The sequence below is a fragment of the Camelus bactrianus genome, chromosome 32, assembly GCF_048773025.1.
Source record: "Camelus bactrianus isolate YW-2024 breed Bactrian camel chromosome 32, ASM4877302v1, whole genome shotgun sequence".
Classification (NCBI taxonomy): Eukaryota; Metazoa; Chordata; class Mammalia; order Artiodactyla; family Camelidae; genus Camelus; species Camelus bactrianus.
The window spans coordinates 4,033,960-4,052,327 of NC_133570.1; the positions used below are offsets into that span (position 1 = coordinate 4,033,960).

An 18,368-nucleotide genomic window follows, 5' to 3' on the forward strand; every position below is an offset into this window, starting at 1 on the left:
TTCTGAATCACCAGCTATTTGTATTACAAGTTATTTTTCTCACTTTCCATCACAGAGCAAAGAATTCGTTTTTCTAGGGGCACCGTAACAAATTATCACAGACCGGGTGGTGTAAACAACAGAAATTAACTTTCTCCCAGTCCCAGAGGCTGGAAGTCCCAGAGCAAGATGCCACCTGGGCTGGTCTCTTCTGAGACCTGTCATCTTGTCGATGGCCGTCTTCTCACTGTGGCCTCACACGGTTTTTTTTTTCCTATGTTATGTCTGTGTCCTCATCTTCCCTGTCTCGTAAAGACACCAGTCATAGCGGAATACGGTCCATTTTTACCTCTGTAAAGACCCTATCTCAAAGCACAGTCACATTCTGAAGTGTTGGGGCGGGGGTGGGGGTTGTTGAGACTGCAACAAACGGATTTGGTGGGGACACAAATCGGCCCCGGACAGGCCTCCACCCACACGAGTTAACTGCTGTATCTGGGATGTCAAGGTGCATTTGTCCCCTGTTGACTTGAGTCCCAGCTACAAGCCAGACCCAAGACCCATGTCCCTGCCTGCGTGCAGCCAGCATTCCAATGTGGGAGAAGCAGACAAGGCGTACGTGAACAAGTTAGTAGCGTGGCTCGTTTCGGGGAGGGATGAGCGCCAGGAAGGCAGGAGGCTGGATAATGGAAGCGTGGTTGGCGTTGGCAACCATGCAGGGATGGTCCAGAAGGCTTATCTGAAAGAGGGATATTTGAGGGGAAAAACAAAAGATGAGGAGGGCCCAGCCCTGCTCACCATGGGGGTGCATTCCGGGCAAAGAGGACACAGAAAGTGCCCTGAGTTGGCAGCAGACAGGGTGGTTTCTAGGGACCAAGAGAAGGTAGAGGCAGTTGGAACGTGGTGAGCGACGAGGAACATGGTGGGAGAAGAGGACCAGGTCTTTATCAACATCAGGTCCAGCATCCTCTTCACATGATTCCTTGCTCCCTCAGGTCACAATCAAGACCGCTCACAAATCCGCAACGGGAAAGGTGCCATTTAACTGTTCACCTACCTTTGAACCCAATCAGAATTTCAAATACTGTGTATAAAGTATCCACAACCGTGATCCTCACGGGTGCAAAACGGGCATCTTTATTTCCACTCCTTCCCTCTGGAAAAACATCTCTGAACATTGATCCTGACAGCCCGACCCCCAGGCCAGGCAGAAAGTTCCGTCGGTGAAACCCACCAGGGCCCGAGTCCTGGGAAGGATTTTTGATTTTCCATTTAGAGGGGGAAGTGCCAACGGACTTATTAAGTAGCAGGTGTAACTGCGCTGCCGTCAGTGAAGAAAAATCGTTACTTGGGACCCCGGAGGTAAGTGGCAAGCTTTCTTATTCTGGATTTCAAATTTAATTCGACTCAAGGGGGACTTCATGAGCCCTAACAGGCTGCCAGTCCTCGCTGGGGACACAGACTGCCAAATCAGCAGTGCCCGTCTGCAGACGCACAGAAGCAAAGAGTCTGACACAAATTCAGTTAATAGCGATGTGCTGGGGTAAAGGCTAGATCAGGTGTGCGAATAAAATACTCCAGGAGCACAAAAGAGAGCACGGCGAATTTCCTACAAAAAGTCTTGTGGATTTAGACCACCCAGATAGAAAGAAACGCAAGTGAAACACCATCTAACCTGAGAATCATAGATTAGAAGTAACGCCGTGACATAATTCATGATCGTCCTCCTTCCTGGCTTTATGCAATCTATCTAAACAGACCGTGAGTGGCAGTCATGACACAATGGAGGTGGAACCGTGTTTTTGTTTTTAATGGAACCAACCGAGAGACAAATCGTACACTACACTTTTATTGGAAATCCGATGGAAACTGGCACCAAACCCAGTCCACCCAACCAGGATGGAAGGATTACAGGGTGCAGCCTGCACCTCTGATTAGTCCTGTCCCTTTGAATTTCTCTAAACTTATTTCCTGCCCGAGTCATTGGCTGGCAGCTACAAAATGGTGAGAGGACAAACTGAAAACAGCTCCACATTAACAAATTACACGGGTCAGATGTACTGTGCACACAATTACTAATTTTTTTTTAATAAAATTCTTGACGACTCTAAAGTGAGTGGCAAAAGTAAGAAGGCCACCCACTTGTGTCTTGGAAATCAAAAGGTACCCGGGGGAGTTCTTTCAGGCCCTGGGAATCAGCCCCACCAGGACTTTGAGCTTTGCTTCAGTATTTACATGCATTTAAAGAATCTCCTTGAGACCCCCCCACCCCAGGTTCCCCAGTTTAGTCTCCGGCCTGCCCTCCTCTTCCCAGCCAAATGCTCGAAATGACTTTGAAAGACATTGTCCCCCCTGGATCCATCAAATCATGGGTGGTAGACACTGCTAATTGCTCAGCCAATATTAAAATATTAATGGAGTCACCTCTCCAGTTAAAAGACAGAGATCATCAAAATAGATTTAAAAAAATACAAGACACAATTATATGCTGCCTACAAGAGACACACCTCAGATATAAAGACACAGATAAGTGAATCTGGCAAGGCTGCAGGAAACACGCTCAATACACAAAAGTCCATTGTGTTTGTACACACCAGCAATAAAACACGTCAGAAGCGAAGATAAGGATGCGGGTTAGGGTCAGAGCTAGCCTCTGAAACTTACACTGCTCCCCGCCAGCCTCCGTCGGAGCTCCCAGACGCCAACGCACTTGGGCGGGAGCGCAGGGCCGTGCTGGGGTGAAGACTGTGTTCTAAGTGCGGGGAACACGCTCACTGAACACAGAGGATAACGTTTGGAACCAGCTGAGCACGCTGTGCAGGTTACGGTTTGTTTGGGACGTAACTGCCTGCCTGCCTTTCTAAGCTCTGCTGAAACCTTCGCTCTGAGCCCTAGACTTGGTCTCGGCTCCGAGGCTGTGGGTTTCAGAGCATCCGTGTCTATGCAGTTTCCTCCAGGGAAATCCTGAGTCTTCTTGGGGGGAAAAATTAATAACGCCTGGATTTTGGGCTGCCACCTGAGGCACATTCATCAAACAGGTTGCTCTTTTTTTAAGTGTGAAAGTTCAGAGAAGATTAACTTTCACAAGGAGGGGCTGTGAGATGGGAAAGGGCTTGAAGCGGGCTGGCCTGGCTCTGTCACTTTTCTGGCTACGTGACCCCCTGGCAAACGACAGAGCACTTCTGAGCCTGTTTCTTCGTCTGTTAAGAAGCAGAAACAGGTAGATTCCAGAGCTGTCACGAGGACGCGCACAGGATCTAATGGGGAGCCTGGCATGTGAGCGGTGCTCATTAAGTGCCTGTGGCGGGAATCAGGGTCCCTGTAGCATGTGCTGCAGAAAGCTTTCAGATTCCACTTAATGCTGCTGAGTGTGGCACCGAGCATCACAGGCAAAACTGCTGCCAAGCGCCTTCCTGCATTATCCCATTTACTCTTACAGCCATCCCCTCAGACAGGCACTATCACCAGTCTCCTTATACAGGAGAGGAAGGCAGGGCTCAGAGAGGTGAACTAACCTGTACACGGTCACACAGCCAGGAAGGGGGAGTTGAAATTTGACTGCAAGCCTCACTGATTCAAACTTCTTAGAAAACTTGCCTCCCAAGAGTGTCCTGGGCGCACCGTGGTCTTTGATCAGACTGCCCTACCCCCACACACCCTCCCTCCCGTTTTCCTTTAAAATACGTCTGGGAGACCTGCTGGGAGGCTTCTGCAGGTGTCCAGCCAAGAGGGGACCCTGGCTTGACCTGGATCATAGCAAAGGAGGCGGTTTGATTCTGGATATCTTATAGGAAGAGCCCCAGCATTTGCTGAGGGTTCAAAGGGAGTGGGGTGGACCAGAGACTGGGATAAGTCAATCACGGTTATTTGATGTTTGTTTGGCCTGAGTGGCCACCAAATGAAATGGGAGAATCTGGCTGAGCACAAAGTTGACGCTTCATAAATAGTCACAGCATAAACTACCTCCATTTATGGATGGGGAACTTGCGACACAGAGAGGTTAAGTAACTTGCCTAGGGTCACCCAGCTGGTAACTGGTAGAGCCAGGATTTGAACCAAGGCTGTCTGGCTCCAGAGTCCACAGTCTTCACCACTGGGCTCCACTGCCTAACAGGACGAGAGGTCAGCCCAGGAGGTCCTCTGTGTGAGCCCAGAAAGAGCTATTTTAATAAATCACAGATGAAGTTTCTGGGGATTGCTCTCAGCCTTGGAGACATTCTATACAGAGAGAGGAAGTTTTCAAGAGATTTCAAACTTTCTTGGTTTCAAAGACCGACCCCAAATCCAGCCCCCGATCCATCCAAACCATAGTTTTTAACCCTTTTCTAAAAGGCTTTTCAATATACGGTCAACTTTAGAGATCAGTGTTTAACAGAATCTATTTCGATGTCAGAGAATAACCAATTCAACTTCTGTTCAAACTGGCCCCGATGCAACACACAGACAGAAGCAGCAATGTGACAGGTGAAAACTGCACACATCTGTCCCCTTTCCGTACGTCTTCAACTCCAGAATTAGATCTCAGGGAATCTGGTGTACATTCGCACTTTGATCCGGGGCCTCATCTGAGCCAGAATGAAATATGTCACATTTCATTCATAAAAGACATGATTAAACCAGACAGTCAGTTAGGCTAGGATGTGACACATTCCCCTGGGCCTGAAAGCAGGACTTCATTCTGAGAGACGGAACATACAAAGAGACAGCAAACAGCCAGACGACAGAAGGCACGACGACAGGACTCGGACGCATCAGCTCCGCGGCCACCAGACCTAAGAGCCAAACCGCAGACCCTGTGGCAGTCAGCCCAGAGGCGGCTGAGCGCGCGCCCCGACTGCCGGCTGCCCTCCCTACAGCCTCTGCTTCCGACCCGGGGCCAAACAGAAAAAGCCAAACACACTCCCCAGACCAGTCGCGTAAGATGCTCACGTCTCGGCAGCCCGCCTCCCGCTTCCCCACACCAGCAGCCTCCAATCGGAGCAGACCTGAGCCTCCGCTTCCACAATAAACCTCCCCTCCCCGCTGCCTGCCTCTGACTCTCCACCAGATGCCAGCGATGGCCACTGACGCCCTTTGCCACAACAAATTCGGGGTAAATAGCCTCTGTTGGTTCTCATTTGGGTGACCTTCGTTTATTTCCACAGTTCCAGTGCGTTCTTCTCTGGCCACAGAGCACAGCGTGATAAACCCCAGTCCTATCTAGGACGGCTCGAAGACAAGGAACTGCAGGTGCCGACCCAGAAAGGTTCAAAAGGCAAAGCTCAGTCCTCATCGGGACCTGAAGAACGGCCCAAAAGAGTGTTTTAAAAAGGAGTTCTCGGGGCAAGGAGGGTGGAGCCCAGTGGTAGAGTGCGTGCCTAGCATGTACCAGGTCTTGGGTTCAATCCCCAGGACCTCCATTAAAAAAATAAATAAGTAAACCTAATTCCTCCCTGCCGAAAAAAGATCACAAAAAAAGAAAAACCTCAGTTAAAGGTCGTTCTCAACTCATGCGTGCAGAGCGACACCCCAATTCCACTGCTTTCTTGCTGCACGACTTCAGACGGGTGGCCCCTAACCTCTCTGAGTCTCAGTTGCCACAGCTATAAAATGGACACGAGTACTCTGTGTGGTGCCTGTGATACTACAGTGAGGGACACAACTGGAGCCCGGCACGGTACACGTAATTATTAAAAAGCATCAATTAATAGTGTGGATTAAATGCCACAGCGTCGGTAATACTATCCATTATAGTAAGAAATAATATTAATTAACACTCACTGAACACCCACAGAGTGCCAGGCACCCCTCTAATTGCTTTCCACGAGGCAAATAATTCACTGAATAAAGTGCAGGAGAGGTTGTATTTCCTGTGATGCACCCACTGATCACATCCGTCTCCCTGACACATACAGCGAATGAGTTGGTGACGTCCGCCTGCAGAAAATCGAGCCCCTCTTTTAAGCTTTGCATCCCTTTTTTCCCCAAGACCGTATCAGGAGTGTTTAAATGCTCCCAGGAGCCAGAGAAGTGAGTGCAGGGGGACAGGTGTGAGACAAGAAGGAGTGGTGGAGACTGGGGTGAACAGGACGCAGTGTGATACATCGAAAGGGGGAAGCTGCCCCTTACTACAGCCGACTGTTGCCAAGTTGCCAGATCTTCAAAACTTTCCAAGAAAAGGGTATATGAGGACCCCCCCCCAACGTTAGAGGTTGGCAACTCTGAAATATTTTAAGGAATGCCATGTGAGCTTTAAAGAAAAGCAAGCACGCATCAGTGGGCTAGATTTGCTATGATCACCAGTTTGCAAACTCTGGATGCTTTTCCTCTGGGGACAGTCCCAGGGCCTCACAACTAAAGGCCCAGTGGGTGCTGTTCCCTGGAGGCTGGTGGTTCGTGATTTGACCTCTCAAGGCAGAGCCAGTGATCCGCTACCCAGCCTGGGTCTGAACCAGAAGGCCTGCCAGTAAGAGCGCTGCCTCGCCTGCGCCCAGACGAACAAGCCCCGCCTGCACTGCAGTCTACACGCCCGCCAGCTCAGCATCTGGGCACGGGAAACCGCCACAGGCCAGCATTCCGGGAAGACTCGCCGCGCGCCAGGCACTGCTCCCAGAGCTTTACTGACCTGTAAAATCCTCACCACAACCCCAGGAGACAGATGCCATCGTTATCCCCATCTTACCGATGAGGAAACTGAGGCCCAGAGAGGCTGAGTGACTTGCCCCAGGGCACACAGCCTGTATGTGGCAGCATCACCGCTGCATCCTCCTGCTACCCAGGAACCTTTGCAAGCAACACAAGCTAAGGACAGGTTTGCCCCCCCCAGCACAGAGATGTCCCCCACTTTCTGCAATCCAAAACCGAATCTTCATCATACACATAGAGACGGCTGCTCTGCTTTGATACAGGAATTTTTACAGATGAAAAACGAAGAGGCAGGAGACATCGTCTCAGAAAGCTCCTTCCTGGATTGACAAACTGGAACCCACTTACAAAGCATCCACTTAAGGGCACTGCGAGATTCTGCCTGGCACACTGGGGGCCGTGAGAGGCCCGGCTATCACGTGAGGGCCTGACAGGGACACACGGGGGCCTCACAGCCCAGATCGCTGCTGTCAAAGCAGGTGTAAAATCCTGGCTTCAAACCAGAATTACCCAGGGAACGCTTGGAAAACAGAGATGCCCGGGCCCCCCCCAGGCACCCTGCTTCACACTGTCTGGGCTGCGGTCATTCGTGGGTCTGTGTTTCATGTCTGTAAGCTCCCTCGCCACACCGGGTACTCAGCCAACGACCAGCGGCCACTGGATAGCCTAACAGTTCATTACGACCAAGAGTCGACTTCCATTCCATCCACCCCGGCAAAGCCTCTTACCTAAGAGTGAAGTGGTCTGCCAAGGAGCCACTGGTCAGAGAGACCAAGAAGGTGGCCGTGTCCCCTTCCCGGACGAGGTTCAGAGGCACCGAGATGACGACGTTCTCATCCAGGCTCACCAGGGACCACTTCAGGTCGTCCTGGGTCGGGTAGACCACGACGCTGCCGATCCGCTCCCGGGCGGGGGGCGCCGGCTGGGGGCTGTCCTGGCCCGAGTGGATGTTGTTCCCCCACCTGCCGTCCTCCTCCGGGGGACACTGGCCGGCCTGGTCGGCCGGGTAGAGCGTGAAGAATAGCTCCATGGCGGTGCCGCCCAGCAGGGCCGGGATCTCCTCCTCGGGCTCCAGGTCCAGCCCCGAGCTGAACCACTCGGGCAGCAGCTCCAGCTCGGCCACGCACAGTCCGGGGGCCCCCTGCAGCCGGCAGCTGGCCGCCACTTCCCTGGCCTCCGGGAAGGCAAACATCTTGACGCAGGGGAGCTGTTCCGCAGGGTCGCCATCAGCCCAGCCCATCCCCGTGATGTGAAACAGGGTCTGCACTTTGGGCCTGTTGGAGTAAATGGAGCTGTCGAGGATGTGGGCTCTCAGCTTCCAGTTGAACGGAAACTTCCCCATGTTTCCAAAGGGTGCAGAAGTCAGCATGAGCTCACGGGGCACTGTCTGCTCCGCTGAAAATGGACCATAGCTGGCGTTGACGACCGGGGGGCCCCTGGCTCGGTAGATAAAGAATGACTCCACTCGGGCCTGCAGGCTGGAGTTCCTCGTGACGTCCTGGTTGGCCTCTTTAAGAAAGAAGGACTGCTCGGCGTTGGAGATGTGTAGACCGGCAGGGAGGTAAGCGGGCAGCGAGGAAAACCTCTGCAGGCTGTCCACGATGGCTCGACTCTCCGTCACTGCACGGAACAGGAAAGCAAAGCAAGAATGAAGTCCGGACAGAGAGTGAAACAGACGCAGAGCGGCCCCCACCCATCCCCTCCACACGCCGCCCCTCCTACCCCGCGTCTCCTCACCGTGGAAGCACTGTCATCGCATGAAGTGCGTTCTAAGGATCTTCCAAAAGACCCAGTGCGAGAGTGGGAAGGAGCCCCATTTAGCCCGATCCAATAGTCCTGCGGCTGAACAGTTACACCCCTGGAGGGGAAACACAGCCTCCTCTTGCTCTTACAAAGCCCCAACTCAAAGGACCACGGTCACCTCTGTTGTCATCACCCCACAGAGAGTAGGCTGGACACCTACCGCACCCACCAGACCACCAGGCATCGGACTGCCGCCTATGACACACTAACGCTTTATTACTTTGACATTTACGCTTCGTCCCATCACTCCCACACGTGACCTCTACGTGGCTATTCAGACATCTCCTAATGCTTCTCGACAGGAAGGATGAAGCCATGGCTCAGTATTCTCACTTCTAGAAAGATCTCCTTCTGGAATACTGGTGAGAATGCATAAAGATCTCCTTATCTACAAGGATGTCCACTGCAGCATCCTTTTGAATTGCAGACAAGAATATGAAAAAGAATACACATATATATATATGTGTGTGTGTGTGTGTGTGTATTATAAATATATATAAAACTGAATCACTATGCTGTACACCAGAAACTAACACAACACTGTGAATCAACTGTACTTCAGCTTTTAAAAATGAATTGCAGACAAACTTAAGAACGTATGTGCTAGACCCAGAAGTCTGGATTTGCACTCGGGCTCTGCCCCTTCCTAACTGAGCAACCTTGGGCAAGTTACTTAACCACTCTGTGCCTTAAATGTCCTCCTAGAAAGTAGGGCATAAATACAAATTATTGTCGGGATTAACAAGTTAATAAATATGAAGTGCTTAGACATATACGTGCTCTAGCTTTCCCTGCCACTATTATTATTTATTCATTTAAACCATTCTAAAAGTTTATCAGAAGGAAACTGAACAAACCATACATTTTTACACTGGGATAACAGACAGCTGTAAAAAAAAAAAAAAAAATGAAGCAGAGCTCTGTGAACATACTTGAAAAAAATGTCCACAATGCCATTAAGTATAAAAAATTATAAATGTATCATATATGATCCTATTTGGGTAATTGTGTTAGGATTCTAAAGGTAGATATGTAAATGGACAAATATTTACGTTCACGGGTCTACAGAATCCAAAAAAGAAAGATGTTTACTTTTTACCACCTGTGTGTCTACTTTCTTTAAATTTGCTGTAACAACCACGTGTTACTTTGTTAATTAAAATATGTAAGAATATACATGAACGTGTATTCGTGTGCATGTGTATATCTGCGTGTGTATGTGTTTCTTTCAAATGGGACAACAGAGCGAAGACCCCAGGAGCTTTTTCAAAGAGAAGACAGCCCACCTGGAACCGCAAATCAGGCCGAGGGTAGACAGGGACTCTTCCCTGCCCTGAAATACACCTCTGCCCCTGGAGCCTGGCTTCCAACCAGAGCAAGAAAGAAATGAGCCAGGCAGCAGTGTTTGGAATGCAGCATCACCAGAGGGTAAAAAGCAAATAAACACGCCACTGAGTCTGACTCCTGGTAACACTTTTCCCTGCAGCCACTACAAATTCTGCAACACACAGCTTTCTATTGATTTGAAATGCTTTTTGGCCTTTTCAGGGCTGTCCTAGGTGAGCTGTCCTTTGCTCGAGGATGACAAAATTGTTTAGATCGTGAGGAAGTCACAGCCTGTCTCCAGGAAGGTGTTCAGCAGGCAAGATCCTGCAGAAGCTAAAGCAGTCCAATTCCTAGAAGCAGAGAGTAGGATGGTGGTTGCCAGGGGCTGGTGGGGGGAGGAGAACGTGGGGAGGCAGGGGTCCGAGGACACAAAGTTTCAGTTACGCGAGATGAGTTAAGTTCTGGAGATCGAATGTACAGCAGTGCAACATAGTTAACCATCCTGTACATTGTAATTTGCCAAGAGAATAGATTTCAAATTAAATTTTCTACACACACACACACACACACACACACAATGATAACTATGTAGAGGTAATGGGTATGTTAATTAGCTTGATTATGGTGATCACTTCATAACGTATACATAGATCAAAACGTCAAACTGTATACCTTAAATAGACACATTCTGTGTAGGGCAATGATATCTCAACAAAGCTGTGAAAAGGGAGAAAAGAAAGTGTCATCCACATGGCCACTCGTGTCAGCTTAATTACTGGAGGAAGAGGGTTATTACTTACTCATTTCTCCAATTATCTATCTATGTTTCCTACTCACTTACCGTGTTTCCAACACTGTGGCATGTAAGGATATCGCAGGGGTAAAGCAGACATGGTTTCTGCCCCCAAGGAGTTGGCAGAGTTTGGAGAAAGGCATGGCTCACGTACACAAAAAAGCAATTACAAAAGCAAGCGTTCAGACCCTTAAGAACGCCCATCCCAGCAACTCTCCACCTGGGAATTCATGGGAAGGAAACAAGAGCTCGGGAAGGAGATTAATGTGCCTGCGTCACGAGCATGATTTATCACAGCAACGCACGGGAAGCAACCAGAAAACTCATCATGAGGGCAATAATTACCTAAGTGATGACAGCCTTCCTCTGCGCGCAATATTAAGCGATCGTCAAAACCGTGACTTCAACAGTCAGGTAGCGTGATCAAATGTTTACGACACGTGAAGTGAAAAAGCAGACGTCAAAACTTGATTTAAATTATCCCAAATCTGTTTAAAACATAGTTACAACAGTATATCTTTTATGTATATTTTATACACACACACACACACACACACACACACACACACACACACACAGAGACATGTGATACATTCACTTTCATGACATAGACCTGCGTGTCCGCAAGACTGGATCCCACAGGTGGGGCAGGATTCGGCTCAGAGATGGAGGAAGGAGCGATGACTTAGTAGAATTAGCCTCATCCAAAGCAAAGTTCTAGATGTAGCCGCCACCAAGGGGCAATTTATATTTTGACGTTGTCAAGTTATGCCGAAGCATCATTCCAGATGAAGTGTAAATTACTTTTTTCTCGGTTTATCCCGCCATCTCCAAACCAGGAAGTTAGATTCCAGGTGAACCTACCCACATATCAACCGGCAATGAGGGAGAATCGGCCTGACCACACCCTTCCGCAGAGCTGGGCGGGCACACAGCCGACCAGATGTGGGAAGGAAGAGATTGAAATTCTACCTTTTCATAAAATGTAGGGCCAGCCTAACGGCAAGGTTTCAGTGCTGGCTTATTTACAGATGCAGAAAAGGAAATTAAAATAAATGCAAAGTTTAATACGCTCTGTTTTCAGTGTGGGTTTTTTTTTTCTTTATCATTTATATCGATATATGATACCTTTCAAAAATTGGTTTACAAGAAATTTAAGCTGTGCCTTCTTTCTTTATTACAGCCAAAGCCTGCATTTTATCTGAAATAACAGCATGAGGTTTACAATCCGGTCCCACCATAACTCAAGCAAAATGCAATACAAATTTTGTCTGAGAGCTTATATGGAAAGCCATAAACATCAGTTGCCAGAGCCTCATTTTGTCCTCGAACCAGATTGCAACGAAATATGATATCCGAATTTAGGCACATTTTATAAAGCCGTGGGACTGTGTCCTCAGGAGCCCATCCAGGGCCTGGGAAGCTAACACCCCTCCCTTTAACCCCCTGAAGTCGGAAGGCGGTACCACGCTTCTTCCTGGTGGCAGGAGCTCTGGCTGTGACATCAGGCCCTATTCAGTCTGCTGGTTTTCCAGATGGCTTTCACCGCCCCACTGAACAAGGTGCATCCTGAGGGCAGATGAGGAAGTCTTAGTGAGGCCCAGCTGCAAACGGCCTCTCATCACTGCCCTCCTCACGAGCCAAGAAGAGAATCAAGTCCAGGCTCACTGAGAGCACAAGGTGCCCCAGACACACCTCTGTTGCTAAAGGATGCTCTGACTTGCCAATGGCTCCGAGGAAGTCCCAAAGAGAACTTCGGTGGGGGGAACTAACAACTTCCCAGAATGAAGCAAGTCCCAGGGTGCTGGGGGTCCTGGCTGAGGACGCTGTGACCTGAAGTACATGGATGGACATCACTGCTGTGCTTGGCACACAAAAAACACTCCTGGGCATGTGCCTTGGTCGGGACTGGAGGGGCCTGTAGCCCCAAGATGATACAGTGTGAACCTGCCGGAACCCACAGACTCACAAACATTGTCACCACCATCGCCAGCCTGACCTGGAAGCTGATTACCCGTCCTGTGGCTGCTGGTCACTCACCTGAGGGCCAAGGCCCGTGACATTTCTGCAGCTGAGTTCTTCTCTAACTCATACAAGACACCTCGGGCATGGACAGTCAGGGATAGAAGGCCCTCTTTCCAGCGGGCCAGGCAGCCGGATCTTTGAAAACCATTAGCAAGAGAAATTGCTCGCTGATCTGTGGGCGTGTGGTCCTAACTGCCCCACCTGGGTGCCCCTGCTGCTCTCACAGTCATGGCGGCCAGGAGCCACAGGGAGGACTTTGCAAGCATCCATATCCCGTGGGCCCGTGCAGGGGACGTTGTTTCTGGGGCAAAGTAGTGAATTCAGAGGTCCTTCTTGCTCGTATCTTCCTATCTATCTCCACTCTGTTTCCATGTCTTCTTCCATGAACTCTGCACTCGCTGGGGAAGCTCTTCACCCACCTGTGAGCAGAGCAGGCACCTTCCGGTCAGGATTTCCCAGCCCAGGAAGGGCTGCTCAGACCAGGGACTCCAGCCCTGCCCCTGCTCCGCTCAGCATCACAGAGAACTACATTCCCCAAGCTCCCTTGCTCCCTGGCACCACAGGGAACTACATTTCCCACACTCCTTTGCTCCCTGGCACCACAGAGAACTACGTTTCCCAAGCTCCCTTGCTCTCCAGCTTCTGGATGTGATCAGCCAGTGGGAGGTTCTGGTACAAGATGGACCAGAACTAGAGTGGTCCTCCCCCAAGCCTCCCAGTGGGTACTGACAGAGACCAGGCCTCCTCTGTGATTCCTGCCCCCTTCAGGGCCCCCACCGTGGATACAGCTCCCTAAGGCATCAGTTTTAATCCTGCGGGATGGTTCCAGCTTCTGGGTTCTGAAAATCCAATTTCCCCATTTTGTTCCTTCAGCCCAAAGGGTAACCACTTCCTGCTGTCATTAACTTCTAGATTACTTTACCATTCTCAGAAAGCGTTTACCATGCTGGACTTGGTTTCTCCATCACTTGAGTAACTAATTAATTCCCTTGGTTAAATTCCTTCTGTGGAAATAACTAGAGTAATTTGTTTTCTTGACTAAAAGCCTGACTCATACACCCAGTCACCGCTCACTTTATCCTGTTCTGTTTCTTCAAGGCCACTCTCACCATCTGAAATTAGCCTTTGTGTTTTTACTCATTTGCTTGTTTTCTGTCTAGTCTCTCTACTAAAATTCAAGTTTATGAGAGTAGAGACTTGGACATCCTGTTCATTGCTGGATCTCCAGTACCTGGAAGGAGAAACTAAAATATGCACTGAGTGAATGTCCATCAGTTAAGACTGCCTTGGTTGAAGGCTTGAGAGAATAAATCTCTCTGTGTTCCTTCTGAGCCTTTCTTTGGCTTCTTCCCAGGGTTGTTAATAGATACCATTAATATCAACAAATCATTTGCCCATCACATGATCACACCATTCATTTCCTCTCAAATATCACATCACTGTGGTCACTAAGCTGGTTGCAAGGTTTGCCAAGCAAAGAGCTGCAATTTTCACATGCAGGGAGAAAAGATCACTTAACGGAGAGACACAGCATTTACAGAGCACCTGCTATGTGTGTCCCCATCGGAGGCTGCAGAATGGTGGCAGGTACCATGGAGGACCCCTCAGTCTGAAGGGAAAAGATAAGCAGTTTGATGAGGACATTTTTGAGTTAAGGTGAAGGGGAGATGATTGGGAGACCGTTGAAAATGTGAATGTGGGGGTTCAGGGAGAAAGAGACCCCTATTCCATCTGCACACAAAGATAAGCTCCTTTTAGACATGATGCCACACTGTAAGACAGGTAGGTGCACGTGGGAGAGAACACACATACCACACCTGGCCCCGCCCACCAGAATTCACTTAAATGGTCTCAGATGGGGGCTCACTGGTTTCCATGTTCCCCAGATGATCCAGCTGAGCAGCAGTGGGGAGAACCACACTAAAAGTTCAAAGACGCTATTGGTTGCACAGTAGGTGCTTAGTGTATACAGGTTTCCCCCGCTATCCGAAAGTTGTCCGTTCCTGCGATACCTTTTGTAAACCGAAATGGCATAAAGCAAGGAAGTGATTACCGTTGGGCGCATCTTGCTAACGGAAGCACAAAATAAAGGGAGACAAAGCACAGATGCTCACAGAGTTCAGAGCTGTGGCGACGTGGTTCCTGGGGAAGGAGCCTGTGGGTAACACTCTCCACCGCTCGGGGTGCACACTGCCTCTAGGACAGCTCACTGCAAAACCCACGCTGAACACTATTTTTGAGAATCCTCTTTGAATTTCTTCCAGGTTCGTGGAAACAGGTGCTAATGTAGGTCTTTCATAAAAGCGAAGTGGCATAAAGTGAACTTTCGTAAAGCGGCGGTGGGAGGGGGGGTACCTGTACTCAAAAATGAATAGTCATTCGTTGCCTTGAGGGCAAGTCTTGGGTCATATACCAGGCGCTCTATTAAGGATTAGCTATGACTATAAATTACAGTGATGATAAAATAAATAAAATAGAGAGAACTAAGGGCAAAGAGAAAACAAGAGTAGAATCATTATCAGTCACCATTTAAACAGTCTTTTGACTCTGAGGATTTGATTACACCCCCGCTCATAGAAGGGGAAACTGAGGCACAAGGAGGCACATGGTGGAGGCGGAAGTGGATGGAAGCTGTCAAGCCCCGGGCAGAGTTTGCGCCTTTAGCCACCACGTTCTGCTGCCAGAGGGAATGTCAGCCAGCAAGGGCCACGCCGTGAGAGCTCCGTCAATGACCGTATGGGCCGCAAGCGTGCCTCTGCATTGCCCAGCTCTCAAAGCACACGATGAGCTCACTAGTTGCACACCGCTCATGAGATGAAAGCAAGAAGCAAGGCTTTTCCTGGCTCTGAGAGAAGCCCCCTCGGGTGCCGGCGCCCCAGGGGACACACGGCGTCCCTACAGTACGCGGGGCGTTTCTCAGCGGGACCCCTACGGCGGCGTGTCCCTGCCAGGAGGGTGTGACAGCAGAGGACCATCAGGCAAAGGTGATTCTGCAGGGGACAAAGGGCTGTGAGCCAAGACGGCTGACAGCTTAGCTCTTGGAGGGCCTTGGAAAGAAAAACAACACCCAGAGTGCGATCCTAGCGGAGAGCCCAACCCTGCCAACGCTCCCCCGTGAACGGGCTTTCTTACCAAACCAGCCAAGGTTTTGGAGACAAGCGAGCAGCAGGACCCTCAAGACTATGTTCTCTGGCAAGATCTGGGGGCACAAACGCTCTACACAGACGGTCAAAGGCCAGCGGACAAGATTTAAAACATAACAAAGAGTATCGATGTTTTCTTCAAGTCCACCACTGCCTTTATGCCGAAAAATGTCCTCCCGGTAGCCCCAGATCAAATACATACTCCCCGATACTGTCACCTGGGTTTCCGTGGGTGGCTCTGTGTGTGTGTCTACATTTGTGCATTTAATTCTTTTTTTACTGAGGAATTTTTGATAATTAAAAGTCGTATATACTGAAGGTTACACCATTTGATGATTTACACTGTGAGTGTAAATCCAGCACGATCTAGCTAACTCACTCATCCAGCACCTCAGATGATGACTCTGAGGTCACGGCCATGTGGATTAACTTGATTTTTTTTTTTTCGGTGGTGAGAATACTTCGGCCTTATCCTCTTAGCAAATTTCAAGTATTACATTTAATTCTTTTTTTTTTTTTCAAGGACATTCCTCAATGGTTTTTTTTAGTAAAGTCTAGTTGATTGAAAATGTTTCAGGCGTACAGCAGAATGACTTAGTTATACACACACACATATATATATATTCTTTCTCAGATACTTTTCCATTATAGGTTATGACAAGATACTGAACATAGTGCCATATGCTACACAGTAGGACCTTGTAAAATACAGAAACAAGGACCCGCATTTAACTCTTGAGTCCGTCTGAAGATTCCTTTGGTGTATGATGTAAAGTGAGACTCTGGGGGTAGCTGAAAACCAGCACACGCTGGATCTGCCAGCAAACGGATTTGCTTTGACTGCACAGTTTGTTTTTTTAATTAAAAAATAATGTGACGGTATTTGGGGATGGAGGCTTTAAAGAAGGACTCATTAGGGTGGTCCCTAATCCCTAACCGCTGGTGTCCTTACAAGCAGAGAAGATCAGGACACAGACACACACGGAGGGAAGAGCACGTGAGGACACAGAGGGGGAGATGGCCGTTTGCAAGCCATGGAGACAGGCCTCAGGAGAAATCGATATTGCCGACACGGTGATCTTGGACCTCCAACCTCCAGAGCCACGAGAACGAACTCTGGTTGTGCAAGTCACCCCGTCTGCAGTACTGTTACAGCAGCAAATTAACAAGGGATTACTCTTGTTGATCAAAATCCGATCAGCTCGTCTTGCCTGGTGTTCCGTCTTCACACTCAGTTTAGCGGCATCTCGCCAAGTCGCCCGGGGCCAACAGCCACCTGGACAGACCCTAACCTGAAGATGAAGGTCTGCAGGTGGGGGGGTGAGGGAAGCCTTTCAACCTTCTGCTGTATTTTTCTACGTGTTTTCAAGTTTTCTAAAATGAACATGTCTTCTTTGATCTAAGAGAAATGCTGGACTTTTCCTTTTAAAAATGAAGTTATGAAATTTGACGGTAAGTGGCAGACTGAGCACTCTCGTTTCCTGGCAGCTCCACAGAAACCCCACAGAAATAAAAGCGTAAAAGTAGTACAAAAAAAGGAGCACAATTATTAAGAGAAATGGAGGAGGGCCTTCTGAAGATAAACTATTTCAACAAATTCATGGAAGGTATAAGCGGATGAAAGTACACCGATGGGCAAGACAGCAGAGGAGACGACTGGAACCACTCTGCCCACCGGGACCCCTGAGGGGCTCCTAACTCCACGTTGACCCATACAGGAGGACAGGAGTGGAAAGTGGGCTGAAAACCAAGGGAGTAATGGAACTCTACAGGTGAGACACCGCCTCCAGGCAGACCTCGTCCCCAAGTCCCCACCTGCAGTTAAAGCAGAATGCTTGGTATTTATCTCCAGCCAAAACTCAGATTTTCTCTAAGGAAGTTGAATTAACCCTTGACGGAATGCCGGGTGTAAAAGCGTGGGTGCCGGGGCTCCCATCTTGAAAGGGGATGGGGGTGGAAACGCCTCTGTGCACCCATGAGCAACAAAGTTACACACTAAGTCGTGCAGGGAGGCATAGGAGCCAGCCACAACGCGCGATCAGAGAATGAATGAGATAACATCAGCTCCTGCGTGCCGAAGCCTCACCCAGTATGACTGGGGTCCTTGTAAGAAAAGGAGACTGGGACATCGACACACAGAGGGACGCCCATGTGAAGCCATAGAAGGAAGATCTCCACTTACAAGCCGTGGTGGCCAGGGGGCTCTGTGACTTGCAGCCAAACACCATGTTAACCGACAGGGTAAATCAGCTAAACTCTCGTCTCGCATGGAGAAAGCACTGCTGTTTTAAATGCGTTAACTCAAGGGGAGGAGGAAGGCAGATGGTATATCGAATCACAGAAATAATCCTTACTAGCAGAACTGAGAGCAGAAATGGCTAGACCTGGCTGGCTCTGGGGAGGGAGATCAAAGACACAGGGGGAAGGAAGGCTACTGCCTTTCTCTGAAAGTTTTGCAGAACCATTCTCGTTTCCCTGCGTGCACGCGTGACTGTGAAGATCTGTCTGCATGGCAGCAAGCCTGGCCAATCAGGGGAGGAGAGTGATGAGCGGGGTGGGAAATCTGAGTGCGGGACGAGGGGACAGTGGCCTTCATCTCGACCGTCAGGCATCATGTCTATGGGAGAGACGGCTCCCTGTCAAAAAAAAAAAAAAAAAAAAAAAAAAAAACCAGA

The 18,368-nt window shown here is 49.3% G+C and overlaps 1 protein-coding gene across 2 annotated transcripts in view; it reads right to left on the minus strand.

Annotated features, from left to right (window-relative positions):
• The window catches only part of TMEM132B (transmembrane protein 132B), a 317,694-nt gene that overhangs the window by 164,685 nt on the left and 134,641 nt on the right, over positions 1 to 18,368 (minus strand). For both annotated transcript variants that reach the window (XM_074356446.1, XM_074356447.1), the window contains one exon: positions 7,332 to 8,223. In XM_074356446.1, the coding sequence (XP_074212547.1) occupies positions 7,332 to 8,223 (892 nt within the window). The remainder of the gene's footprint in view (positions 1 to 7,331; positions 8,224 to 18,368) is intronic.